General features: G+C 42.1%; 5 protein-coding genes and 2 long non-coding RNA genes across 9 annotated transcripts; 5 read left to right on the top strand and 2 right to left on the bottom strand.

The window, feature by feature from the left end:
• Nucleotides 1-7: 7 nt before the first annotated feature.
• LOC116929415 (death-inducer obliterator 1) lies at nt 8-7,015 on the bottom strand. The gene is given in 14 exon segments (XM_032936635.2): nt 8-931; nt 1,001-1,305; nt 1,374-1,721; nt 1,799-2,120; nt 2,187-2,289; nt 2,354-2,681; nt 2,683-3,282; nt 3,537-3,972; nt 3,974-4,723; nt 4,809-5,110; nt 5,187-5,360; nt 5,362-6,141; nt 6,204-6,566; nt 6,625-7,015. Coding segments are annotated over 14 exon segments (5,442 nt in total). The 5' UTR covers nt 6,749-7,015; the 3' UTR covers nt 8-424.
• A 35-nt stretch (nt 7,016-7,050) lies between these two features.
• On the top strand, nt 7,051-9,229 carry LOC116929450 (pleiotropic regulator 1). Of its 2 annotated transcripts, none has more exons than XM_045178116.1 (10): nt 7,051-7,199; nt 7,268-7,374; nt 7,443-7,585; nt 7,644-7,754; nt 7,810-7,997; nt 8,063-8,212; nt 8,276-8,470; nt 8,532-8,650; nt 8,728-8,929; nt 8,994-9,229. In XM_045178116.1, the coding sequence occupies exons 1-10, from the start codon at nt 7,191-7,193 to the stop codon at nt 9,183-9,185; spliced, it is 1,416 nt and encodes a 471-aa protein (XP_045034051.1). In that variant the 5' UTR covers nt 7,051-7,190; the 3' UTR covers nt 9,186-9,229. The 2 variants fall into 2 exon arrangements, with proteins under 2 accessions (XP_045034051.1, XP_032792593.2); XM_032936702.2 differs by having other exon boundaries at nt 7,638-7,754.
• Nucleotides 9,230-9,960: 731 nt separating this feature from the next.
• Nucleotides 9,961-14,493, top strand: LOC116929422 (importin-4). The gene is given in 16 exon segments (XM_032936651.2): nt 9,961-10,160; nt 10,224-10,396; nt 10,455-10,806; nt 10,870-11,121; nt 11,190-11,409; nt 11,462-11,914; nt 11,981-12,097; nt 12,177-12,609; nt 12,678-12,823; nt 12,889-13,082; nt 13,137-13,331; nt 13,391-13,599; nt 13,686-13,788; nt 13,790-13,819; nt 13,896-14,070; nt 14,133-14,493. Coding segments are annotated over 16 exon segments (3,240 nt in total). The 5' UTR covers nt 9,961-10,097; the 3' UTR covers nt 14,258-14,493.
• Nucleotides 14,494-14,553: 60 nt separating this feature from the next.
• LOC116929418 (adenylate cyclase type 2) lies at nt 14,554-21,075 on the top strand. Its single transcript, XM_045178115.1, is given in 22 exon segments — nt 14,554-14,674; nt 14,759-14,817; nt 15,449-15,655; nt 15,724-16,081; nt 16,158-16,615; nt 16,697-16,841; nt 16,909-17,040; nt 17,172-17,326; nt 17,544-17,934; nt 18,012-18,134; nt 18,204-18,346; nt 18,411-18,578; nt 18,647-18,935; nt 18,995-19,096; nt 19,161-19,304; nt 19,366-19,485; nt 19,542-19,665; nt 19,745-19,926; nt 19,998-20,117; nt 20,119-20,352; nt 20,419-20,698; nt 20,760-21,075. Coding segments are annotated over 18 exon segments (3,267 nt in total). The 5' UTR covers nt 14,554-14,674; nt 14,759-14,817; nt 15,449-15,655; nt 15,724-16,081; nt 16,158-16,340; the 3' UTR covers nt 20,900-21,075.
• On the bottom strand, nt 21,011-22,357 carry LOC116929503. 2 transcript variants are annotated; one of them, XR_004397891.2, is made up of 3 exons: nt 21,794-22,285; nt 21,567-21,711; nt 21,011-21,508 (listed from the first exon to the last, which is right to left on the bottom strand). It is a non-coding gene; the product is annotated as an uncharacterized LOC116929503 (long non-coding RNA). The 2 variants fall into 2 exon arrangements; XR_006650557.1 differs by having other exon boundaries at nt 21,567-22,357.
• Nucleotides 22,358-23,128: 771 nt separating this feature from the next.
• On the top strand, nt 23,129-24,920 carry LOC116929566. Its single transcript, XM_032936824.2, has one exon. The coding sequence runs from the start codon at nt 23,862-23,864 to the stop codon at nt 24,918-24,920; it is 1,059 nt and encodes a 352-aa protein (XP_032792715.2). The 5' UTR covers nt 23,129-23,861.
• A 651-nt stretch (nt 24,921-25,571) lies between these two features.
• Nucleotides 25,572-27,453, top strand: LOC116929520. Its single transcript, XR_004397941.2, has 6 exons — nt 25,572-25,765; nt 25,854-26,259; nt 26,334-26,490; nt 26,564-26,660; nt 26,747-27,067; nt 27,151-27,453. It is a non-coding gene; the product is annotated as an uncharacterized LOC116929520 (long non-coding RNA).
• The last annotated feature ends 288 nt before the right edge of the window (nt 27,454-27,741 follow it).

Genomic DNA, 27,741 nt, shown 5'->3' with positions numbered 1-27,741 from the left:
TTAAAAATTTATGATGAATGAGAGTGTGTTGTATTGCGTGTGTTGGTGGTCCGATTTATGAGAACGACACAATGCATGTGACTACAGTATCAATACAGAATAAGGAAAACACACATAAACTGAAAGAGGAATTAAAAAAGGTATAAAAACAAAATCGTTAGCTGTGGGGAATAGCGAACGTAATTGGCGTCTCTAACATTTCTTTCCTTGTTGGGTCAGCTAAATGGGGTGGTCAAAATTTAGTACTGTAATTTCTTCACCCCACCGCTTTAGCTCTGTGTACGTGTTTCTGTCTATCGACATGAAACAACAATAACTCGCACAATTCCAAAAATTGTTGGAACTCCCAAAGTGCAATAAGGAGGTCTTGAGAATCAACGAGGGACGTGGGTTGTAGTGTTGGGGCATGATGGGCTGTACAAATTTAGCGCTTTTTCTTATTGGGTCTTGTCCGGAAATTACCACCTTGACTCGGCGGTGAATTGAAAGAGGAACGCGCCCCCATGAACGGAGGCGAACGGAACGGCCGAGGATGACCCATCATTGGCGGGCCGGGTGGCATACCTGGTCCCATAGGGGGATACGGAATAGCCCCTCGAGGCGGAGGGAAAAATTGCTGGCCAGCCATAGGCGCTGTAGGTATTCCAGCTTGTTCCATTTCCATTTCCATGGCTTTGGCCAGCAACTGCTCGTCAGTCAACTGATTTAAAAGACTCGGCTTCTTTTTCTCTGGTGCTGGTGTTACAACCGGCACTACTCCTATCGGGACCACGGGCTGAACGGGGGCGATCGGTTGCACTGGAATAGGACCTGCTATTCGCATGTCGACATCATGCGGGGAGAAAAGCTCGATCGGCAGAGGGCGATCTTCTGACGATTTACTGGTCATTTTCATTTCCATTTCCTTCTTTTGAATCGTGCTAATGATTTCCTGTTAATATCAAGACAATGATTTAGTCCAATTTAGTTAAGCTCACCACTTGTTTGTCTTAAACACTACCTGCAAGTTACTGATATTGAGATTGTTAATCGACGCAGGCGCTGGTTTCGCCGAATGATCGAACGGTGGATCGGTAGAAGGCGTCACCCTGGTATCGACACTTGTCCACGCGGCTGTCGAGGACGTAGAAGGCTCTCCAAGCCCAGGTATAACAGGTTCGCCCAAACCGGGTATCATCATTTCCGGCGGTGTGGTTGCCGCCACTTCAGCCGACATGGAGGCCAGCTCCTGTTTCTGAGCTTCAATCTGGCGATTTAATTCTTCCAGCATAGCTTGTTGCTTCAACAACTCGTCGTCGCCGATCACTATTTCCCACGACAAATGATCAATTAATAAACCGCACACTTCAACATAAGTTAAGACGCAACTCTACCTGGGATGGCCTCTTCTTCTTCGCCGAGAAGTTGGCCGGGACTATAGGGCGCATCATCAGCTTGAGATTTGGAGCTGCTGGAAATAGGTTCGGCTTTGGAGGCTAGATTCGCCTGATCACTTTTATTAGGCATTTTGGATGTGGCGCGCGAGGTGGGAATGTAATTCAGACTGGGTGAGCTGCTACTGGCGTTACTGGGAGATGAAATCTTGGCCGACATCTTAGCCAATTTGGCCGCTTTATGAGGCACGGAAGCTCCACCATTCGAGGCCTGATCAACCGGTCGCTTCTTCCTCGCTCGTACCACAACGCCCAACAACAAACTTGAGGTACGATTCTCGTCCAAAGCTGCAAAGCAAACAAAAGAAGAAGCGTGTAACATCAAGAGACCATTCCAAAATGCCAAAGGTAAGGGCGATACTTACATTTAGTCCCTGAAGATAACGAAACCAGCGCCAAAGGAATAGGACTGTCTTTAGGTAAAGGAACAACATAGAAGTCCTTGATAAGCTTGGAGACGGCTCCGACCACGGCAAACCGATTATGTTTGTACATGTGACTGAGAAAAGATGAATAGTGCTTCCGGTCGGAATCCGACGCAGGAGTGAACTTGAAAACCACGATATCTCGCGTGCCCGCTCGCCTTGTTTGATTCACATAATCCCATACCATTTCCGGCCTGATACGACCCACTACATCCAACGATGAAGGCATTTCCAAATCCGCCAGATCTGACGTTCCGCTCATCTAAAATACAATAGAGAGATAATAGCGGATTTCACTCAACAGCTAACGGGATTACGCAATACTCACGTCAAGTGCTTGAACATTGACTTTGCCCGTCTCGACACTGTTAATGATACCCTTCCAGACCACTGGGCCCGACTCTGGTGGCGACGACTGCTGTTCCGGAGTCCTGAATTCATAGACGGGACATTAAAATGGAAATTTTTAAACACGGGGAGAAAAGGTGGTCGTACTTGATGCTAACTGTCGATGTCGGTTCCTGCTTACTGGAAGGCTCCTCTTCTTCTTCTTTCTTCTTTTCCTGAACCGGTTGTACGTCCACGACCATGTCGTCTGCACTGGCTACTGGCAATGCTTCTGATTCGTCGATCGATGCACCGTTGTCTTGCTTGACGGTCAACACTTCTCCGATTTCAGGATCCTGCTTGACCGATTCCGGAGTAGCAACTTTATCTTCCTTCTTAATCTCGTCTATCTTAACATCCTCCTTCTTAATCTCGTCTTTCTTAACATCTTCCTTCTTAACCTGTTCCTTCTTAACTTCTTCTTTCTTAGACATCTTCTTTCTTATCGTCTTCTTTTTTTCTCTCTTTGGCTCGTTCCTTTTCCCTGTCAGAGCGATGCCTGTGATGTCTTTCTTTGCTCCTTGAGGGGCGATGACGACTCCGCTCTTTGTCGTGATCCCTTTTCTTCCTATCACGGTCTCTACGGTCTTTTTCAGACCGCTTGCTGCTGGACTCGGAATGATGCGAACTCTGTCTGGAACTCTTGTCGTTCTTCTTCCTCGAACTAGTGTTGGAGCTGCTGGTACTGCTCTTATCCTTTTCAACGTCTTCTTCCTTGATCTTGTTAGTGCAAATTTGACAGTTGAGGTCGAACAAGTGCGACTTGTGCTTGGACGTGGTGTCCTGAAGAGCTTCAAGGAGTGGCGCTGGAACAACAGTCGTGGTCGATGTGGCTGACTCTCCTTCATCGAGCTCTTTGCCGGCCTCCTCGATGATCTCTTCGCCTTTGTGAGTCTTGACCAGATATTTATTGGACATATTCATGAGTTCTAGTTCAGTCTTTTGTATAATGTCCAGTTGGTGCTTAGCCTCCTGTTCACGCCATTCGGCCAATTCCTTGGACGCCAGCTCTTCCGTCGACATCTTAACCAATTGACCTGTAAATATAAACGGTGAAATATAGCTAACCAATCAAGGCCAGGCGAGATTCTGTCTGTATCGTTGGATTCATTAATGAAGTATGCTGTACGTCAAGCTTATCCTGGCCGCCAGATAGAGCTGATCGAGTCTCCATATTGGATTTAATGGCGGTATTGATTAAGTGCCCAAAAGACATTCAAAAAATTCCCCATTAATGGTACTAATTGCCGCTCGACGTGTACGTGTGGCCAAATAAACTTCTCAAACTTACCAGGTGTAATCTGCTTTTCAATGATCTTGCGGAACAAACCCAGATTTTTTGGATCTTTGATATTAAAAATCAGAGTGCGGTATTTATTTTTGTATTTTGTGCCGACATCTTTGTTGAAGAGGCGATAGAGGGCTTCTTCTACTTCAGTGGCAACCTGTTCGACTGTCTGTTCATCAATCTCCAGGTCAGTGGCATCCTTGCACCGGTTCCACAACGTCTCCTTCAATGAACTCTTGGACCTGGCACGAGTTGACTCCGGATCTGACTGAACAGCCTTTTTCGGCGTCTCCTCATCTTTGAACGTTTCAATGGACCTCTTTCGAATTAGGTTCAACTTTGACGCCGAGGACGATTCGATCGATTTCTTAGAACTATTATTGTCGGTTTTGATCCTGGGCAACGACGGCAGAAGAAGACGGGGATGACGCTTGGCTCGTTAACGATGTCGGCGTAGTCGATTTAGTGTTCAACATCGACGGAACCGTTGGTGTCGTAGACAAGAGAGACAAGCGAGGTTTATTAGTGGGCAGCGTCGCCGGTTTGATGACTTCAAAAGTTGAATTGTCTTTCAGCCATTGTTCCAAATTGGAAACTTTGGGAGCTGATGAGCCACTCAAGATTTTCCCCGTTTTTCTTTCCAACACCGGGACGGGTGTATCGTCTGCCAAATTGGCCGGTTTCGCAATTCCTTCCGATGAAACAGATTTTTTCATCTGATTAATGGCTTTCGATTTTGAAGCCAACGGTGGAGTTGGTTGACTCATCAGCTGGCCAAATTCGACCGACTCTTTCCACTTAGACGCACCTAAAGGTGTGGGAGGTGTACTGGGACTGGGTGGTTCCTGCAATTGGGCCTGTTTGGTCTTTTCTTTGCTCATGGCGATGAGTGAATCTCGTACGTGACTCGCGATACACGCTTCGCTACAGTACACGCTATTTACCCGCGCATCACTCTTGCATCCAGCACCAATACAACGTCGGGCCACAGTTGTAGCTTCCTCGGCCGTGCCACTTCCACTTGAACTAACACGAGCCCTTCGTTGTGTCATTTGAGCTTTGAGTTTTGCATTCTCTTTGGCTGTTTTGGCATGCTCCGCATTCCTTGGATTAACAGGTTTCTCTACTGGTTTGACGATTGCCGTCTTTTCCTCTGCTGCTGGATTTGGTTTCTCCGGTGATTCAATGTCCTGGACAAATTAAAAAAACCAACAAAACAATCTATAACGGGCGGGATCTAAAAGTAAAATTCAGCTGTTTAAAAATTATTTTCACCTGTAAATGGATAAACGGTTCTTGGGTATCGGCATATTCCTGCCTGACGCATTTCGGGCAGATCCATTCAAGTTTCTTCAGTTCAAGTTCGCGACCCATTCCTCGTGTTATGCCGACGCATTTGCCATGAAACCATTCCTCGCACTTGTCGCAACAGATCATAAAGCGATTGTTGTGAGGTTCTCGACAGACACACCACAATCGATCGGGATCATCTTCATTCTCTTCTGACTCAGAACCTTCACCCTCTGGATCATCGTCGTCATCATCATCATCTAAATCATCATCACCATCGTCCTCATCTGTAAAATTGCATTAATTTTTTTATTTGAATTTTGAATTTCTTAACAGGAAAAAAATTGGCTATTGTATAAAAACCTTCTTTGGATTGATCTATTTTTTTCGGGGAAGTTTCAAGTGGATCGTCAGGTATTTCTTCATTAACCGAACTGTCAAACATCGTTGTTTGTTCATCTGGAGATGAAACACTTTTGGCAACGGATGTCTTCTTTACTAGTTTCTCAATACCTTCAAACTCAAGCTGGTTGAAAGCTTCACGAAGATGTTTGGGCGGTTGGCGATTTTCCCGTCTTGGCCGGGTGACTCCACCAGAAGATGAAACACGCGACAAAGGAGATTGACCTATCTGAATCAATTGCCTTTTGAGGTGAATGTGACTTTTGAGGTGAAAGAGGTGCTCGAGCCGCTTGTGGTGATTTAACTTCAACTACAGCAGGCGATTTTGTTTGCGTCGTCACCGCTGGTGTTTTGGCGGGAATGGTTTGGGGAGTTTTGGCTAGAGGCTGTGGTTTGGACAAGGGCATTTTGACGGGTTGGTTTAAAGGTAATGTGTGAACCTTGGCTTTGACAGGGTCAACGCTAAGGATGTCCTGTTGTAGCTTTTGACGAATTGCAGCTAAACGACTGAGCGGTTGCGCCGGAGCAGGTGGAGTTACCTCAGGTGCAACAATTTGCGGAACTGGGACAAAAAGAGTCTCCTCTGGATCCTCTTCAGCTTCTTTTTTGGGCGGACTGACTTGTTGAGTTTGATTCATCTCCTCTTTTTCCTTTTTCAGAAGTTCTTCATTTTCAGCGCGGATTTTCTTCAACTGTTCCATTTCTTGTCTGTCAATCTGACGCTGTGAACGTCGTTTTGGCGACGGTTGGCGTCTAGATCCGCCGCCACCTCTACCCGTCGAGACACTGTCAGAACTATCGATCTCGGAACTCATCGCACTATCAACGTTTCGAGCGTTATTAATCGTCGAACCATGTACAGCTGAATAGCAGTGATCAAGTGAGATGGATGCAACAGCTTCAGTGTCATCTGGTTCTAATAGATAACACATTAAATATGACATAAGCAGGAATGCTACACAAAACTCTAGTACAAACCTCCTGTAAGCTCAGGGTCCAGCAGGTCATCCAGCCCAGCCTCTGGGGGAAGGATATTATTGAAAAATGCCCCTGCTTCTGCCTGTAATGCATGTTCAATTTTCTCAATTTCTTCCTGGTCAAGGGCTAGAAGTGGATCTGTTGTCTCTAACACTTGTTCACTAATTTTCAGTCCAGTTTTGGCATTCCCATTAACTTGAGCAATTTCCTGGTCTGTTTCCATTAGGTCTTCTTCATTCCCCTGTAGTATACTACTAGATCCTGGGTTAAAGTCCTCTTCTACAGTAATATTGACATCTGTGCTATTATCCCCTGCAGCTTCATTGACTCTAACTACACTCAGAGTTGTGTTCTCTTGGGAGGCTGAAAAAAAAATTAATTTATAAAATTATGGTTTTCCCTCCAAAACGTGGCAACTTACTGAGAAGTTGAAGTGTTTCCTGATCAACTGATATGTTTCCTGTGTCATCATTGACAATTATGATGACAGTATTTCCAGCAGAGGAATTATCATCTGCGGTGTCGGCCACAAAAGTGCTCGACATGCTGTTACCAAATATCTGTGATACTTATTTTTAAATGTCAGTAAACGAGTTATCCTGAGCGAGTCACTCACTGGCCAATTTGGAACGGCCCACTGATGAAGTTTAAACTAGAGTACTAAAACGGCACTTGGCTGTAGAATCTAAACACAGCCCAAAATGTATTTGTTGATAAACTTTAAACTTTGAATTGGCATCACAATACACATAAACACCAAGCCGAAAAATACTCATGGCTGGTCGCCATTTTGAGTCGATTTTGCCATGTTGCCGGTTGATGAGACTGACGCTTCCAACGCGTGTTATTATGCCATCTAATGTTTGATGCGTGAACCAACCATGTTTTTCCGTATAGATGGGGATGGTATCAACACGTTAGACGACGCCGGTAGTATATCTCATGTAAATTTCGATTCGATTTCGTTATTACCGTTTATAAACAATCATGGGAGAGGTAAATTTTAAATAAGTAGGAAAATAGTTGTTTGAAAATGGTAAAAATTTTTATTTTTGTGATTTTAGGATATTCAGAAACATTCCGTGCATACGCTAGTGTTTCGTTCATTGAAGAGAACCCACGACATGTTTCTGTCAGAAGAGGGTGGTCTACCTCCTCTCGACCCCAAAGCGTATGTTTTTGTCAATGAAGTACGTAATCAAGAACAGATTATGTAAATTTTGTTTGTTTTGTTCTCAGAGTGTCTGCGTGGAGGTCATCAAAAGCTAAAGACACGTATGGCCCCATTGTAGAGCTGGTCACAAAGCAACAGGAGATAGCTAGAAAGACTGGTCTTCCAACAAATTACCCTGGAGGACCTCTTGCCTTAACAAACAAATTAGGTATTTTTGAGTCTTCTAGTTTGTTTTTATATTCCTAAATGGTTGTTGACAGAACAAGATGGAGAGGCCACCCAATCATTGGCTCTTATGCCTTCTGGAACTCCTGGCCACCAGTTGCCACAAACTTCTGCAAATATATCAGCTGTTGGAATTCCAGGCTATGCCACAGGTATAGCAACTAAAAAGATCAACCTCCTCTCCTTGCTAATAGTAGAACCCATTAGGTGGTCCATCAAACAACACCACACAGTCACTCGTTTCCCGTAAAGCTCCAACTATGCCCAAACCACAGTGGCATCCACCCTGGAAACTCTGTCGAGTTATCAGTGGTCACATTGGTTGGGTACGATGTGTTGCTGTTGATCCCACAAATGAATGGTTTTGCACTGGATCTGCTGACAGAGTTATTAAGGTTGTATTACTCTGTGATTACACTATGTTTCACTAATAAAGGCATTTCATTCTGAATTTTTGCAGATTTGGGATTTAGCATCCGGAAAACTGAAACTTTCGCTTACAGGTCATGTTAGCACTGTGCGTGCCCTTCAAGTCAGCCCAAGGCATCCTTACCTCTTCAGTGCTGGTGAAGATCGGCAAGTGAAGTGCTGGGATCTTGAGTACAATAAAGTAGCCACCAAGTTCCGTTAATTATGGTTTTTTAAAAAATAATAAAAATATTCCGTGTTTCAGGTTATTCGACACTATCACGGCCACCTAAGCGCTGTCTACAGTATGGCCTTGCATCCGACAATTGATGTTCTAGTAACTTGCGGTCGTGATTCTACTGCTAGGGTTTGGGATATGAGAACAAAAGCAAACATTCACACTCTAACTGGTCATACCAATACCGTAGCCTCAGTTGTTTGTCAAGCAGCAGAGCCTCAGGTATTTAGTTTACAATCTTTCCAAGTTTTTTTTTTACTCTACTTTTTATTTGATTGTATAGATTATTACTAGCAGCCATGATAGTACCATTCGACTGTGGGATTTGGCGGCTGGCAGATCTATGGCCACCTTGACGAATCACAAAAAAAGTGTCCGAGCAGTTGCCATGCACCCAAACTTGTAAAAAAAATAGAAATCTTTTGTTTGCGGTAATGGTTTAACTAACGATTAAAATTCATTCTTGTTCTTTATAACAGATATATGTTTGCATCTGCTTCGCCCGATAACATAAAGCAGTGGAAGTGCCCGGAGGGCAAGTTTATTCAAAATCTTTCTGGCCATAATGCCATTCTCAATTGTCTTGCTATAAACGCTGACAACGTCATGGTCTCTGGTGCTGATAACGGTTCACTACACTTTTGGGACTTCAAGACTGGCTACAATTTTCAGCGCTCTCAGGTAACGTTGATGATTATTTCCCCCGGCATTTCTTTTTCATTAATCTTCGGCTTAAAACACAAAGGCCCCAGTACAACCTGGTTCGATGGACAGTGAAGCTGGCGTATTTGCCATGACATTCGACCACAGTGGTTCTCGTCTTATCACTGCCGAAGCAGATAAAACTATCAAAATTTATAAAGAAGATGACGAAGCCAATGAAGAGACTCACCCAATCAACTGGAAGCCTGACTTATTAAAACGACGTCGTTACTGATCCGTTTTTGTTTGTCCCGTACAATAAATTGATTTTTTACGCTATGTTTTAAGGCAAAACTCAGTGCCATATTTGTTCAATACTTCAAGAAGGAATGATAGCTTTATGACTAGCATAAGTCATTCCAAAAATAAAATCGTAAATATTCTAGATTTACTGGTGCTATGGGTTTAATTGTACCATTAACTTTCTGGTCAAAGAAACAATGTTAGTGCTGTACTCAAGCGATTTGGAATAACGAGCAATAATCTGCTAATAGTTTTAGAAGAAAATGTTACCGATACGGATTACCACGAAATAAATTAAGAAAAAATTCACTTTTACGGCAAATTGTCTTAACTATAAAATTTGGTAAACAATTGCCGAAACACAAAGCCCTTTACACAGTAGGGTAACAATAATAACAATAAAACCTACCGAAAACAATTTTAAAATATCGGAATTACGGTCACGTGGAATTAAAAACCTACGATTTTACGGTAGAGTTACAACGTTCGATCAATTAAAACAGCTGTTTTCAAAGTTTAACGTTTCGGCGGGAAAAACATTGGAATTGCAGGCGGGAATAAGGGTGACAAAATGCTGATACCCATACCGTTTTCCGGCAATAATTCATAATATCTTAATTCTGTTCTCCAATTGATTACGTTTTAATTTTCAAGTACAAAAAAACCTAACAATCTATGATGAAACTTTATTGAAATGCTTGAGTAAATGCTTTAATAAATGATCGATTATCGTCTCGCTCTTGCGTTGGCAGTTCAGTTTAGTCCCTTCCCGGTTACCGCCCCAGAATTCCCAGGGGTCTGGTCTCTGCTGTCGGCTGCCACACGTAACACGTGTGTTTCGTGTTAAGAGCCTGAGCCGTGTCCTGATTTTACAGTTCTTCGTTCGCTCTATCATAAGGCCGCCATGAGTTCTGTAGATGAAATTCTAGCGAAGGTTTTGGAACCGGATAACGAATCTATTAAAACGGTAATTTAAACCCATACACTTCCAAACTCACGTACCATATTTCATTTGCGTTCTGGTCTTCAGGGTACAGCTGAACTAAAAGAGGCACTTAAACGTCCGACTATTTGCCCGACCTTGCTTCATATTGGAAAGTATTCCCCTAGCCCCCAAATTAGACAGTATGCCCTTGTCTTATTGAGAAAAAGATTGTCTAAGTATTATCATTGGGAAAAACTGACACTCGACTTCAAACACGGGTTAGAAAATAATAGTGGCATGTAGTTTATTTTGTCTTTAATTAGTTTTATCTTTTAGCATTAAGTCAGGACTTTTAGATGCTCTTACTCGAGAGCCTGAGACTAGTGTACGTAATTCTACTGCACAAGTTATTGCATCAATAGCGAAACATGAATTGGCTGACAGAAAATGGGCTGAGTTGCTGGAGTTTGTTCAACAGCTGTGCTGCCAAGGAAAAGCTAACGAGAAAGAATTGGGATTGTATCTCTTGAGCATTGTGGCAGATTCAGCTGGTGACGAGCTGAAGGTGTTTCTGAAACCCTTCATTTCTATATTCCATTCAGCTTTGCAAGATTCTAACATTGCTTCCGCCTACTATGCGGGAATGACACTTAAAAACTTGATTCCGTACATCGGCACCGAAGAAGCTGTAAGTTATAGTTCTCACATTTTTATTGTCCTTTTAATTAATTGGTCCATTTCCGTCAACCAGACAATGGTTCAACCGCTTATCCCCAAAGTTCTGGTCGTAGTGAAGAATTTGATCGTTAGTGATGGAGCTAAAGCAGTTAACCTGATGGAAATCTGGGAAGAGCTTTTGGAAACTGAGGTTTCGCTTCTGGCACCTCATTTGAAAGCAGTTGCCGAACTTTGCTTAGAGATTGCTTCTAAGAAGGACTTGGACGACTCTATTCGTATTAAAGCTTTGAACTTTATTGCAACTCTGGCGAGACTGAAGAAAAAGGTACCTTTTCCCTTTATTTCACTTCTTTAATATTTTGTGTTTAATATGTTTATTTCGTTATTTTACAGTCCATGATTAAGAATAAACTTGTCAGTCCAATTCTTCAAACACTGTTTGTATTGATGGCGGAAGCAGATGAAGAAGACGAAGATGAGGACGAAGACGAACAGGTTGAATCGACTAAGCCATGCATCGTAGCTGCCCAAACCTTGAACGAAATGGCATTACACTTGCCCCCGGACAAGGTTGTCACACCTTTGCTTCAGTGGGCCGAACCGGCTTTCAAAGGTCTGAAGTGTTCATAAAGTGAAAGAAATTTGTATTGATTGAATGTTTTTAGGGTCTGATATTCGTTCCCAACAAGCAGCGTACACGGCCTTAGCCGTCGTTGCCGAGGGCTGTGCGGAGCATATTCGCACAAAGTATTTGCCGGCTTTTGTTCAGTGTGTTTGCAATGGCATCAAACATCCCCAAGCTCACGTGCGTAATGCGGCTCTCTATGCCGTTGGCCAGTTTTCCGAGCACCTCCAACCCGACATTGACAAATACGCCAACGACATCCTGCCCGTTCTTTTTGAATATCTGTCGGCCACTTGCCTTAGCTTAGCCAGTGGCCAAAAAGTGCCACGTAGCATCGATCGCGTCTTCTACGCCTTGGAGACGTTTTGCGAAACTATGGAGGAAAAACTTAACCCCTTCGTTCCCGCTCTAATGGATCATTTCTTCGCTGCTCTGAACCCAGCCTATCCTTTTCACGTCAAGGAACTGGCCCTTAGTGCCGTTGGTGCCACTGGTAAAAGCCAAAAGACTCGTGCCTTGTTTATTTTTAATAACATTTTCCTTGGTAATACTATAATAGCAAACGCTGTTGGAAAAGCCATGGTTCCCTACTTTGGTCGCATCATGGAGCATTTGAAAGTCTATCTGAGCGGTCAGTTGACACTGGAAGAAATGCCGCTACAGGTTCAAGCCCTAGGTAATCTTTTGATTATCCTTTCCCCGAAAGACTCTTTTCATCAATTCAATATCGTAATTATCTTTTTATTTTATTTTAGATACGTTGGGCGTAATTGCCCGAACGATCGGCGAGCAAACCTTCCGACCGTTTGCTGAAGAATGTCTTCATTTTACACTCACCCTAGTCCAAAGCAAAGACGATCCTGATTTACGGAAATGCGCGTATGGAGTATTTGCCTCGCTTGCTTGCGTGCTGAAAGACGACATGGCTGCTGCCCTGCCCGTCATTATTCCTTTGCTAATGAAAGCTGTCGAGAGCAATGAAGGCGTTACTGCTCAGTTGAAAGACGATGACGACGAATCAGCATTTCCGGCTGGTGACCTACTTGACGATGACGAAGACGTCTCACCCATGGACAATGAGGATGATGATGAGGACAGCGACGTAGCTGGCTACACGGTTGAAAATGCCTATTTGGAAGAAAAAGAAGAAGCATGTCTTGCCCTTAGGGAATTGGCTTTTCAAGCCAGGTATTTTAGAATTCTTTTACGTTTATTATGTCTATCGGCTTATCAGTGTTTTCACTGTTGCATAATAGAGGGCCGTTCATCTCTTACGTGGAACAGTGCAGTGGACCTATCTATAAACTAGTCGATTACGGTCACGAAGACATACGAAGAGCTGCGCTATCTGCTCTAACTCAGTTTACAGTCTGTATAGGCAAACAGCCTAACGGAGAGGATGGTTTGCATTTTACTTGCATTTCTAAAATTCCACGAAGCTCCTAATGTGGCTTGTTTTTTCTATAGCTTGTTTGGCAGCACTGGCCGTTCTCATTCCTAAACTCTCGGAAGCCATCCACACGGATTGCGAGATAGATGTCGTTAATGGAGCGCTCGATTGTCTAACGGAGCTTTTGAAGGAGTTGAAAGGTCTTGTCATTAAAACTCAGGGCCATTTAGACGCTGTGCTGATGTGCATTAAGAACGTGTTTAGCAAATCGGTACGGAATCTTAAATTTTAAGACTGAAAGATTTTAACGAGACGCTTGATTCAGACTCAATGTCAAATGATGGAACAAGCTGAAGAAAGCAATGAAGAAGAGGATGATGCAGAAGACCCAGATTCAGAAGCTAGTGAGAAGCTAATAGAATACGCCGGGGATGTTTTACCTGCATTGGGCAGTGCCATGACTCCTCAAGAATTTGCACCGTATTTTGCTGGACTTTTGCCATCTATCCTTCAGAAAACGGTGATAGCTTATATTATTTGAAGTTTTATATCCTGTTGGTAGAACTTTGTTATCTGTAGAAAAAGAATTGCACTATTGCGGAAAAGTCGTTCAGCGCCGGCGTGCTGGCTGTTTGCATGGAACCGCTTGATGGCGTTTTGGAACCGTTCGTACCGCATCTGTTCACTACATTTACTACTCTGATGCGCGATTCGGATAGCGAAGTACGCAACAATTCCGTCTTCGGATTGGGAGAGCTGGTCCTTCATGGTCGGGAACTACTTTTCCCGTGAGTCTTTCATTCTAATCGTCAGCCTTCGTTGAAACACCCTTGGTCGTTTTGTTTATTAATCTGTTATTTTTTGTTTGTGTTAGAAATTACCCGCAAATTCTTCAGCTCCTGTCGACCGCTTTGTCGCGCGAAGATAATCCACTTGCGTTAGACAATATTTGCGCAGCTATTACTCGTCTGATAATCGGTCAATATCAGTGCCGTACCAATGGACCAGGTAATTAACGAGCATTAGGAACTTGTTTTGATGGTTCTTGTTTTTTTTTTTTTATCCGCTTCTCCCATTTGCCTAGGTTTTCCCAGTTTTGATGAGTCACTTGCCGTTGCGTGAAGACTTTCACGAGAATTCGTCTATTCTCAAATGCTTCCTCTTCCTGTTCCAGAATGGCCATCCTCTGTTCGTGTCACACCTTCCTCAAATCATGAACGTGATATTGACGATGGCAACACAACAAGAGCTGCAGCCAGGTAACTTTCCGTCTATAATGAATGCTCTTTGACACGCTGTGATAAGAATATTGTTTTTACAGATCAAAAGCCAATGATTAACGAACTGATGAGCAACATTGCATCCGGTTTTTCTGATCTGTACAATGGCTGGGCATCCGCTCTTCCAGCTGAAGTGCAGCTTAAGTTGAAAGAAGTTTTGGCTTGATATCGAAATCATAAGCACCCGTTAAAATATTATTTGGTTCTCTCTTATTCCAACCTCTGTTTATTACTGCTTGATAATCTTTTGAAATTCGGTTAGAGTGTCATGGACGGTGACGGAAGAAAAACGAATGGAAGGTGAGAGAACGAATACGAAATCCCGAATGATTAGGCATTCTTGTACTAAATTACTACTTTCCTTTTTAAAAAGATAAATAAAAAAGAGGTTTGTGATAAGAATAAGATCAAGTCACCTTTTTATTTTGTTATTTTCTGCTTTTGGTTGTCTTATCTTTGAGTAGATAGTGATAGTGCATTCAAAGACGTCCCACTAAACGATCGTAGGGCATTCCTAGTCCTACAGTTGCAGATCGTTTGCGTACGCCAACAAGTGGTCTTTAGTAACTTGTCGCAGAAAAGCGTCAGTATCATCAGTTATACACGTGTTAATCATACGTTTAGAAGTCCGGGTCCACTTTTTTTTTTTTTTTTATTCCTCTCAGAGGGCTAGGTGCATGACTTTCTTCCAGTGATATTTTTCCGGTTTCGCTCCGCTGTGATTAGGTAAGACCTATCTTACCTAATTTTTTTTAAAAGAAAATGTATGCCTTGTCCTATCCAAAGTCGGCGTAGTGATAGATGTAGCAACACCCAAAAAATAACCGATCTCGTTAAACTTGGAGAAAAAGGCATTCAAGGCCCCCAAATATTCAAAAAAATTGGGAGATGTCTAATCTTTATTGCGTTACCGTATTGTGGCTACCTACACGCATTTCAGTAAAAATGTCAACAATTTGGATTTATCGGTTGGAGACTTGGTCGTTGTGACTTTATGGAAACTGGCCCTAAACAATTAAGCGTCATAATCAAGGATTAGAACGGTCCCGCGAAAAATTTCGCCTCAGTTTGTATATGGTCGTTGTGGATTATAGGGCACACCCATCAGATGGAATGATTGCCGTTAAATGTGAAGAAATGTTCTATGGAAAATTCAAAAGGAATTTGTGTATCGTATTTACAGAGTTTGTAATGTAATTAACATCAAATGTTAGATGTAACCAAAGAACTTTTTTTTTTTCAAATGATGCATCACGTTCGGTCCGTAGAAAATGTTAATCTTGACCAAAATGACAGATGGATTTTTGTTCCAAACCCAGCCTATTATTTATCACTGATATTTCAAACTCTCTCACAGCCTCAAAAAGGTCAACATCTTTCATCCACAATGAGGAACAGTGTCATTGATGTCCCCAATAATAACGACCTGGAAACAATAATAACGGTGAGGGGAATGGAACTTGTCGCTCGTTCCAGTATTCATTCACTTAGACCGCCTTCCATCGCTTCCGCATCTACATCCAACGGCAGAGACGCTTATATGTGGAAGCTCACCGATTTACGAGTACAGACCACAAAACTTCTTACGTTTACTATTCCTAACTTTTGATTGACTGTTCTTAACTTTTACAGAAACGGTTTAAAAATAAAGACTTGGAAATACTTTACGACCGTTATCAGCAGCGGCTTATGCACGTGGATTTTAAGGCTTTATTACTCCTACAGATTTTCCTGGGCGTTATTTTTATTCTTTTATTACTTGTATTAAACGTGGACGATGAATCGAAAGCCCTCCCAGAAATTGTTGGCCATGTGGTACTCCTGTTGACAGCCTGTCTATTCTTCTGCGTGGCTTACAAAGAAGAGCATTTCAAAAAATACCGTTTTCTACACTTACTGATGGCACTTACCCTGGCATTTCTTCTCGTCGCGGTTGATATTGGCCTGTATCTCTGGTTCGCCAAACACAATGAAACTCATCCAACTGAAGGTGGGTCAAGAGACATTTACGTATTTTAGTTCACGGTTCCGATAAATGGGATTTTTCTACTAATTTCTGATGGTAGAAGTCGTCTTTCATGTACCGACCGCTCTCTACACGATCCTGGTCGTTTACAACCTGCTACCGATCGCATCCCTTCGTGTGGCCATATTGATGGGCCTGACCGTTGGGACTGTTCATGTGATAGCGTCCGGTGTTGTTGTTCCAAACCAGGATTTGGCCAACTGATCACGGACTTAACATTTCCATGATCGTAGCAGACGTTGCTTTCTATTTGACAGCTAACATATTTGGCATTTTCACCAAATGTCTGAACGAAACTACTTTAAGACGAGCCTTTCTCGACCGACGCCGATGTATCGAGTCAACCATTAAATTGGACTACGAAAAGAGTCAAGAAGAACAGCTCATGTTGTCCATCTTGCCCAAGCATATCGCCCATGATGTGGGAACCGCCATCCGAGAAGAAGTCCAACAGATGAACAAACAAAAGTCATCGCCTTCGTCAAAGAAGCCCTTCGAGTAAGTTGAACGCGCGGCGTTGATAGAATATCGCATTTCTATGTATAATCATTCAATCGCTTAGTTTGTGTTTCGTACCAGCACGTTGCACGTCGAGGTACATCCGGAAGTGAGTGTCCTTTACGCCGACATCGTCAATTTTACTCCACTGACATCAACACTCTCTTCAGGCAGTCTCGTGTCTCTGCTGAATGAACTGTTTGGCAAATTCGACGAAGCTGCCCGGGTAATAAACTAACATAACTTTAATTCCTTGCGTTATTTGTCTAAACTTTTCAAAACCGTGTTGTCAGGAAAACGACTGTTTAAGGATCAAAATCCTCGGTGATTGTTACTACTGCGTCTCTGGAATCCCTGACTCGACATCCGACCACGCCAAAAACTGCGTTGAAATGGGTTTCAAGATGATTGAAATCATCCGCCAAGTAAGGTAACATCCCCACCTGCTGTTTGCGTACAATGCTGTTGACCTTATCTTAAGCTAGCTTATGCTATTTCACTCCAATCCTGAAAACTTTTTGAGTAAAACCAACCATAAAAACGAATTCTCGATAAGATTAGAGAGGATCACCAAGTGGATGTAGACATGCGGATCGGCGTACATAGCGGCAGTGTTATCAGCGGGTTAATCGGTCTTCGTAAGTGGCAGTTTGACATCTGGTCCCGTGACGTTACCATCGCCAATCACATGGAACAATCGGGAATAGCAGGGTATGTACGTAATGAGTATGCTAGATACAACACGGTAGCTTGAGCCGTCGTACGTGTTTTATCCTCGATTGTCTCACGATGTCAGTTGTTTACACAAAGAACACTGCCAAAGATAATCAAAAATCCATTAGCCAAGAAGTCGTGTTGGTTAATTCACACCTTCGGTTGTCTTTGGTCGAGATACCAATCAATATTTGTGTCTGCTTGCCTACTTTAGAGGGATCCACATTTCCATGGCAACAAAGAACCTGTTGGGCGGTGCCTATCGGTTTGAACCGGGCAATGGGAAGAGACGTGACGCGTACCTTGCAAAACTAGGCATTGAGACGTTTTTGGTTGTTTCAGCCGATTCCGTTCAATCGAAAAACGGGGGAATGAAAAAAATCAAATTCAATACTGATCCCTTTGCCACTTTGCCTCGTATGTACACCCCCACATCTTCTCGACAATCACCTCCTCTGCGGCGGATGAACAGTGAATCGAAGAAGACGCTCAACGACAGCGACAGTTCGTCGCTTGACAGCCTTTATGAAAAAGTACCTCCCAGCCTTCCAGTAATTTTATTTCAACGAAATCCACCTACGGCTTCGTTGCCTCACATCTACGCGGCAAGTCAAATCATCCAGAAGAACTTGATTTTTTTTTTTCTTATTCGTTGGTTCATCTGCTTTTCACGTCAATTTAGAAAGTTCGTCAGGTCTCGTTAGCGGTAGGGGACGAACAACCGGAAGAGATTTACAGCCGACTGGTCAAGAATCCTAGAAAATCAAGTGCCACTATTGGAACCGTAGGCCGCCTAATTGCCAAGGTTTGTAATAGTTTTTTGGTTTATCGCATTGTTCAATGTTGGAATGAAACAGTTGACCTCGTGAAACAGAGACGATCGACGGCCGGTGAAAACACTACAAGACGTGGCGCCGTTTTGATGGACAACACTTTGGTCAGTTTTCGGCGAATGATGGACCAAGCCGATTCCAAGATGGAAAAAGCTATTGAATCTATGAGATTGTCGAAAATCAAGTTCGTTTCTATTGTTGGTTTTAACCAGCTAACGAATAACCCGTCAATAATTATGAATTTTCAGGGGGCCCAGAAACCAAGAAGTGCACGTTAATGTTCTCTTGCTCTTCTCCAATCGCAATTGGGAACTTCCTTTTTTGCGGAGGTTGGATCCCTTATTCAACTTGTACGTCTTGGGCGCCATTCCAGTGCTAGTCGGAATTATGACTATTCAGCTGGCACTTTACACGGGGTAATGCAGTTAAAACAAACGTGTTTTTACGCATTAAAAAAACTAAGAAAACAATCATCAATCTTTAGTGATCCCCGGCAGTTTTGGCTGGTCTTCGGCGTTGCCGTGATCGTGGTAGCAGTGGTTGCGTTATGCTTATGGATGCCCCAGCTGTGGAACCAGCCTAGAAACACAAGCCTTAACGATCTGGATGAAATCCTTGGAAACCTATCTGTTTCACCTGAACCAAGCCGTTCTAGCTCGACTGTCTCGGCCGTTTTCTCTAAACTGGATTTTCACTGTTCATCCCTAATGGCACGCATCTCTATCTTTCTCTTGGTGTCCATCACCGTTGGCGCTTGCGGATTGGTGGACTTGGTAATTGCTGCAAGAGGATGTTTCTCGTTTTTCATTTATCAACATTGTTTGATCTGCAGAGCATAGTCCTCGGTTCAAATAACTCTACGTTAGAAATCACCGGCCAGAATGGAACTCTGACGGGCCAATGTGATTTCTACGATCCTCGCATTTACCTTTGGGTAATAATTAACCGAAATTTTTCTATTTGTTCTTTACAATTAAATTTCACATTCTCTGTTTTAGTATTTCACATATGTTTGCGCCTTAACAATGGCTGTGGCCTTCGGCTTCTATCGGATCCATTTCCTCTTGAAATTAACCGTCTATTTAGCGGCTATGATCACCTATAGCGTTTTAACGCTTGACATCTATTCAGACATATGCTTGGTAAACTCTTAAGTTAGCTAATCCTCAGAGTTAATTATTTATGAATTTTTATTTGCATCAGAAATTTGACAGTCGAGAAGAATGCCTTCTCTGCACGGCTAGTCCTTCCATACGGCCGGAAGTCGACCACGCTTTGTACCTGTTCACTATTCTTATGGTTTTGCATGTTGCTGATCGCCAGGTTCCGCCTCTGTCTAGTTTTCTGTGACTTAAAATTAATCTTTTTAAGCTTTTCAGATTGAGTTCATCTATCGATTAGATTATGTTTGGCAGCGCCAGCTAGTCAGTGAACAGGAAGAAGCCAACATAACCAGAATCGTCAACAAGATGTTGCTCCAAAACATCTTGCCGCTCCACGTCGGTACAGCAAAATTTAAACGAACCCTTTCGTGCGTGACGTGCACGAATATTTAGCGTAAATGGATCTATTTTGTTTGCAGCCGAAGTGTATCTGGATACATCCCGCTGCAGCGATCAACTTTATCACGAAGAACACAGACATGTGGCCGTCATGTTTGCCTGCATTCCAAATTTCATGGACTTTTATACGGAAAACGATGTGGGTGATGGCGGTCTTCATTGCATAGAAGTCCTGAACTCCATCATCAGCGCTTTCGACGCGGTACCTTAGTTTTCGTTTGATAACTTTTTTTTTTGCCGATTAACGTGTCAAACATTTTGTAACATGTACAGTTGTCCTATGAGGAACCGTTCGCTCGCATTGAGAAAATCAAAATTGTGGGAAGCACTTACATGGCAGCATCAGGTCTCACCTCCGTCCGTAAAGGATCTACCGAAACGGTGACGGAGACTTCAATCGTACGTTTCCTCCCTGGTCATCATGGTCAAGTTCGCCTCAGCTATGGCGACAGTTCTTGAACGATTAAATAGGAAGCAATCACATAATTTTGGTTTGAGAACCGGAATCGATTATGGACCGGTTATTGCGGGAGTTGTTGGTGCCCAGAAGCCGCTGTACGACATTTGGGGAGATACGGTCAATATGGCTTCACGTTTGGAGTATACTAGTCAAGTGGGGGACATTCAAGTAACAAACATTTAAATTTAAAGAATTTTTACAATAAAATATAGAATTTTTACGCGTTCTTTCTAGGTGACTGAAAAAACGGCAAAGTTGTTGGAAGTTGAAAAAATAAAATGCGAGAAGCGAGGTGAAACCTTCCTGAAGGGTAAAGGCCTTGTTATGACTTACTGGGTACGCCCTGATGCGAGTGACTTTACCGGTTCAACGCCAGGATCTTCGGCGACGGTTAAAGGTTTTCTCGGTTTAAGCGACATGCTGCTGCCGGCTTCCGTTCGTAATTCATTTAGCCGTCAACCAGTCCGGCAATCGGTTCTATTTGAAGAGGAAGAAGAGGAACATGTGCACAGAGGTAGCAAAATGATTGGAATGTTGTAGCGATCGCTTTGGGCTTTCAGTGCTTTTGTGTACAGGATTTCAGGTTCGATATTCTTTATCTGCTGCTGGAAGTTCTACATTTCCATCGAACATAGAAGAGGAATTATGCCAAGATGTTGACAGTCTTAGGATACCTAACGAAAGTGACAGCGAAGAGGAAATAACTTCCCTTTGAATTTTCTTGCTCCCATCTCCATGTGCGATTCAAATGCCAGTTCTCTACGAAAACACCAAGATGTAAATAGTACTAGGGTTCTAAAATAATGTTAAGAAACTTTGACCTAAATCCTTATCAGGAGAATGTTTTTCCATTGGTTGAAAGGAAATACAGTACAGACCGTGGACAATAAATCGGCAAACAGAATTCTACGGAACGACAAATTACCCCCTTTTTTTCAGTACCTCGGGTAGGTACTGAAAATAATCACCAACCAACAACGCTACCAATCCAATCTAGCGGCCACGATTACGGAACGCTAAATTACCCCCTAGGCCCCTAAATTTTCAGCACCCCAGGAAGCATAATTTTGTTTTTGTTTTTTTTTTTGTTTTTTTTGCTGGAAATAATCCAAACAGCAGTGAATGGTACGTAATTTTTTTACTTAAGTCACAACTTAAGTCATTTTTCCGCAAAAAATGACGTGTTGGTGACTTTTGACGTTAACCTAAAAAAATCCCCGACTTTGACGTTGACGTTTGACGTTTCGGGCTTTTGGATAGTCAGTCTGAATTCCTGTTTTGACTTTAGAATGTTCACCTCACATTCAGCCATTTCAAAGAAGATCTAAAGAATTGCCAACATCAAACATACCTCCAAAAACAAGATAGAATTCATATAATACCTGTTTAGGATTTTCTTTTGTTTGATGATTCTTGAGTTGAGGTGGGAAGTATTTTATTCTTGTGTTGCTCTTTCACATTTCGTTCAATCTTCTTGCACTTGTTATGTAACTCCTCGAAATCTAATTCCTGAGAAGTTTTAACACTCTACAAAAAATATTCACATATCAAATAAGGTATATAATGCCACCACAGACTAAATAATATTGTCAAAATGAAACGAAAAAACCTTGAACTTCATTTCTGTCTTAATGCTTCCAGCTGTTTTGAATACTGTGTATCCATATGAATTACTTTTTTTTGTAAGGAGGCTAGCTGCTGACACACTTTAAGCTCTCTTTTCCACATAGATGCAATAACGGTTTGGAGATTTGATCGCAAAATGGTGGTTTCCCCATTTTACCATGATTCTTCTGTGACATCGAAATTATTAAAAACCTTGCTGACACACAGAACGACATGTGTTGTCAATTCTTCAAATGGGAGTAAGAAGCTACAGAAAACGACAAAATAAAAACTGTATAAATACATGAAACCTTACCGGCGACTTTTTGGTTGACAAACAACCTGTTTACAAAACCTTTCCCCTTCCAATCAATTTACAAAACTTTTCCTATTCCAATCAACACGCCATATCATTCATAAATAAGTTTCAATTTCGTAAAAACCGGTTACAGGTATACAAACTTTCTTATAGATCTTATTGCAATTCAAAAGTACGCGACAAGCCAAAAGTCGTGCGCAGCTTACGCGGATGCGCACCACTGTGGCCTATAGCTGAACTAAAAATTGTTTTATGTTGACTATAACCTTCGTACGATGCTTTACCGTTAAGCGACAGATCGCACTCTGGTATGGAATCTGCAGTTTGTTTTTTTTAAAAGTAAACTGTGATGTAGTTTCTAATGAGCGGCAGTCGAGTCACTAGTGTCTATAAACTATCCGAATTAGCCAAAAGTTTACCTGAGGTTGAATTTAAATCATACTGTGAAAAATTGAAGAACTGAAATGTAATGATCCTCTTGTAATTGATCTACATTTATACAAATCTGGAGTGACCTTAGAAACTCATCCCTCCAATAACGAGGGATCATCTTATCCTTTATTTAATCGTTTAAAATTAATCGTTAATTTAATCGTTTAATACCTAGTGTCTATTTAAATACTGCCCAGAATAGCATTCCAGCTGAATTGTCTTCCACTAACTGGATCTCTTTGACGCATAATCCATGTTTCTTGGAATTGAAAAAGAGAAGAACTTTTCTTGATTGCGTTTCGAATTCACCACAAATACAACAAACTCGTCTCATGTTTTTAATAACGGTTTTACGCTGCAGTGACTGAAACAACGGACGAAATGTCAACTGGAAATAACTGGCATCCGTCTTGGTAAGCATCTACGAATGGTTATGTAGCATAAACATTTTAGTTCGCTATGGCCCGTGGTGCGCTGGCTAAGCTCGCCGCTTTTCTCTTTTGATTGCATAAGATCTATAGCTCTTTAGCTTATAGATTACCATGGTTATGGTTACTTTATCTGACACAAAATGTTTCTTTTCCAAGCTAAACGCTATCAAGCGACGGACACAAACATCGCAAGCCTGAAGTTGATTTTCATTGCTTCGTTCTTCGTAAATAAGACACTTAAAAATCGTAAAACGTGACTAAGGAATCTGCCATTATGTCAACTTTCCAAAAACACCAATTCGGGACCAGCTCCACGACAACCGGCCCCACCTGCTGCGGCTGAACTGCCCCCTACCTGTGTTGAATCTGTGTTAAATCCCTATTACAGCAATCGCCATCTATCATCTATTAAGAAACACATTCGGCAAACCTAAAGTTCGGTTTCATTACTTCAATCCTTCGTAAATAAGATACCTAAAAATCAAGAAAAATTACGTGGGAATCTGCCATTATATCAAACCGGCAAAATGTGTCAAACATTTCTGAGCCACTCCAAAACCTGTGTTAAATCCCTATTAACGCCATCTACTCCGACCTATTACAACTAAAGCCATCTATTGAGAGAAATATCGTTAAAAACGGGGTCGGTGGTGTACTATCGGAACATTGAAAGTAATGAGAAGATGACCCATCTCTTTGGACAATGGATAAATAGCATATTATTTCTGTTTCATTGTTTTTAATTTCAACTGAAATTTGTCGATTTTATTCCGTTTAAACGAAACGTCAATCATTCACTGACACCAGGGCATATTTTCAATACGAACTAAACGAATTGTAACGCCAACCCGTCTTGCCAATCAAAGCTTCACATCTGTTTTCTACATGAAATGACACTGCCGTTGAAAATAAAATCCAGCGTTTTAAATCCCCCCCAAAAAATGTCTTCACCAAATACAAAGACCAACTTGGGAAATGGCCGTTGTAAGAACCAGTTTCTTTTCTCCGTTTTCGTTGTTATCGGATTAATTTTAATGGCGGCATCCGGACTGGTGGTTTACTACGTGTTCTGTGTTCCAGCCCAACCGTTCACCGACAATGCTGTAATGGATAACAAGGTCGATGTTAGCGTTGTTTGCCCCCCACCAGTTGCTCCAACCAACTGCCCTGCCCCACCTGATAATTTACCTCTTTGCAATTTCGCACCGACTTGTCCGCCCATACCGGCCGTCCCTTGCGCCAGCGTTCCAGCTCAGGCATGTCGACCATGTCCAACTCATCCGCCGTGCACTGCGTGGAATTGCCAGCCGGTCACGTGTCCAACTGCGGCTCCGAATCGCGTCCCAAACATCATTGGCAATTTATCGTCGTACGAGATGACCAACACTAAAGCCATCGATTTGATTCGACGCTATCCACCGAACTCGTACGAACGCCTACAAGTGGCCGTTCAACTCATGGGTTTCAGCATCGAATGGTGGGTCAATACGCTAACGGTGCGCAATTGCCGTTTCGACAAGAGACGGGTCTGCACGTTTTGCAAGGATCGCTATCGGTACCTGCGCTGCATTGTGGAAAACGAACTCGATTCCAACAGATACACGGACAGGGAATCCGGTAATGCCAACAGGATTTACATGTTCCATGACCGCGACGGTCGCGATTGGTTCCCGCCCAACTTCCGCCATCGTGTGGATCATTCGACTAAGAATGAGGCGTACACAGACAAGCAGGATCCGAATTACGATGTGACGTACGGCATGGAGACTGACACGTATGAGCATTTTTTCAAAACGCAAAAGGCGCTCAGCTTTTGGATTGATAGGCCGGGCACGCCCAACAGGAGGCACTGCACACCTTGCGACGGGAACGATTCGATGGAGCACGTCAAATGCACGACGTATGCACATTTTGATTGGGCTTTGGACTGGTGGCCACCGCATCAGTAGATATTTCTGTTTGCTCTTTTTAATGTTGAAGACTAAATAAACTGGATAAAGTTGACAATGTTTTTGATTCATCAATCAATGATTTGCGCCATTAAAACAGACGCACTGGGCTTCGATGAAACCTAGCCTGTGTTTTAACCTAATTTAGCCTAATATTAACCTAATGTTATCCGAATCGAATGAATCAGAGATGAGAGATATCGGTACTTGGTGAAAATTGGCGAGGCCATACATTCAGAACAGGAAGGGAAGGTAAACAACAAGTTAATAGACACGTTACTTGAGATGTTAATATTGCTTAAAATGTCTTTCAAATAGTATCGGACAACTTCCGATCTAATTAAATAAATGCAAAATGGAAATTTGACGTTTTTATGACTTAAGTCATGACTTTTGACGTAGGGAAATTGTTTGATGACGTTTGACGTTTTGACGTTGACTTTTTACGGAGGAAACTTCCGTGACGTATTACTTTGAACGTTTTTTTAAACGTAAATTTTTTGGTTGACGTACCATTCACTGCCAAACAGCGATACTAATCTGAGAAATTAAAATCTATGGATCTAATATCCTTTAAGGTTTTTTATCGATTTCATCGTTTCCAATAGACAAGCAGACGAATTTGTGACAGTAGACTTATCGAAAGATTCGAGACGTGTTAAGCGGGGAGCTAATAAATGTTTGAAAAAGTCTATTATCCCTCAAAAGTTGAGGGGCGATAGGTGCGACCGTAACATTTAGCTTCATCTGATTTAAGTGAAAGAAAAAACAGCTCTGTAGAAAAAACCATGTGCCAATCCTTCAAACCAAAAAAAAAAAAAACAATAAAAGAAGAGCTTATCATGGTATGTTAGGCAAAAATATTGTAGAGTATAATGAGAAAACTACCCACTGCTTTTCCACCACCTGTTTACCCACTGCTTTTCCTCATAGGTGTCGTAATAGTATGTTTGCAGAATTCTGAAATTGAAAGCCTGAAGAATGCACTCGGCATTGAAAAATGTGCACAGCAAAAACAGCTGGTTGTAATTCTAAACGTCAAATGTACAGATTTCCTGGTTGGAAAAACTGGTCTTGAAGAAAATGGAAGAATATTTTCTGTATCACATGGCAAGAAGAATACCTCCTCAAAGTCACTTCTGTGCTGCAGAAAAATCAACAAATCTACATCCTGATTTTCTGCCGTTCTGTCAGTCACTACCCAATCCTTTTGAACAACAGGAGTATTCTTCAATCAGACTGTTCCTCATTGTCTCGAAGATGTATTGCTTGTCATGCCCAATGAGAAATTTCAAAGGACTGTGTTGTGAATTGGTATCACCTTTACAAAGTCGAACAGGTATAACATAAATGGCATTTTTTTTCTTCTATTTTTTATATAGAATTACATTGCTTCTTTGCTTCATTGGACAGCATATTTAGATCATGTGTATACTGTGAAAGAGATCATGTGTCTGTCAACAAAAATGGATCTCTCTGTTTGCGACATCAGACCTCCCCATTCTGATGCAGAGCTCTTGAAATGAAGTTGAACATTTTGAACCATCTCAGTCCAAAGCTCAAGTTCTAGGTCTGTCGGTTTTTTCTGCCTGCAAACCCATGATTACAACTAATTGAAATGCAATTTATTGTTTTGTTTGCAGAGGTATTAGAATAGTAGTCGCTTTTTGGTTGGTGTTACTTCGCGTCATCAGATGCATCAATCGGAATGGTGTTCACTTCCTCGACGTCATTGCTCACGTAATTTAATAATTTTGTGCTTCGAAAAAAGTTGTACTAATCTTCAATTTTTAAAAGAAAACTTTGATGCGTTATTCTTATCTCAGGGTTATATCGACCCGTAAAGGCAAATCGGAAGAGGGTATTCTTTTCCTTTACATAAAGAACGGAAATCTAATGCATTAGTAAATCATCCGCATCCAAACAGATCAGACGCCGAGGTATTCCGCCTCGTCCGACAACTTATCATCCAGCAACGCATCCATCAACAGAATGTATTAAAGAGGAAAGTAATTGACCAAATGCCGACTCTACGATTTCCATGCAAGATGAATGTTAGGATATGTGGTGAGCAGGATGCAACGGACTATGTCGTGTAAAACCATTAGCTGAATACAATGAATACCATCAGTTCCCCAGAACGAGAGGTAATACAATTGAATACTCTATTGAATACAAATTGATAGGCAAACGTTTATATATTGATCCATGTTTCGTTTTCTTTACATAGGTTAATAATCATTCTAAATCAAAAGAGGTATCAAGTTAAATGAGATTTAAAAATGATAGCAGTTGGAAGCGCATGTGGGAACTTCGAAGAACGCTACCTGCACGTTACCTTTAGTCGCTGATTCATCTCGAAGATAAAATAAGTAATTTTTATAAATTGAAGTGTGTATCTGGGCTCCCTTCTTTTCTGTGGCCCCGTTTCCCCATGACTTGTGATAAGCCCGCAGCGGGTCATGCCGTTACTGTGATCAGCAGCAAAGGTTGTGAGTGCGCTGTCCGGAAAGGGGACGTGGGGGTCCTCAAGTTCTATGATATCATTGGAGGGCGAAGAGGCTACCCACAAATCCGAATTAACGGTTAATCGCTCACGTAAAAACTTGTCCGAAACCTTCCATCCTCTTCCGGCTTCTCTTAGCCACGCACCGGGTAATCTCCCCGGTGAGTCAACTGAGGTAGTGGCTCTCACTACTTTGGTTGACGCCAAAGGTTATATATCAATGCAGAAGTGTTAAAATAAATTTTTCAAAAAAGTTATTTTTTGGTGAAATGTCAGTTTGTATCTCTTCTTGTGCAATGCACTTATCCCATTACG

Source organism: Daphnia magna, linkage group LG8 (assembly GCF_020631705.1).
Source record: "Daphnia magna isolate NIES linkage group LG8, ASM2063170v1.1, whole genome shotgun sequence".
Taxonomy (NCBI): Eukaryota; Metazoa; Arthropoda; class Branchiopoda; order Diplostraca; family Daphniidae; genus Daphnia; species Daphnia magna.
Note: the sequence above shows the minus strand (reverse complement) of the source record. Positions and strands in the feature narration are given on the sequence as shown.

Coding starts and splice junctions, on each gene's coding strand:
- LOC116929566 (XM_032936824.2), top strand. CDS start 23,862: ATGACACTGCCGTTGAAAATAAAATCCAGCGTTTTAAATCCCCCCCAA.
- LOC116929450 (XM_032936702.2), top strand. Junction 7,375..7,442: donor CCTCCTCTCGACCCCAAAGC/GTATGTTTTTGT, acceptor TTTTGTTCTCAG/AGTGTCTGCGTGGAGGTCAT. Junction 8,471..8,531: donor GTCAAGCAGCAGAGCCTCAG/GTATTTAGTTTA, acceptor TTGATTGTATAG/ATTATTACTAGCAGCCATGA.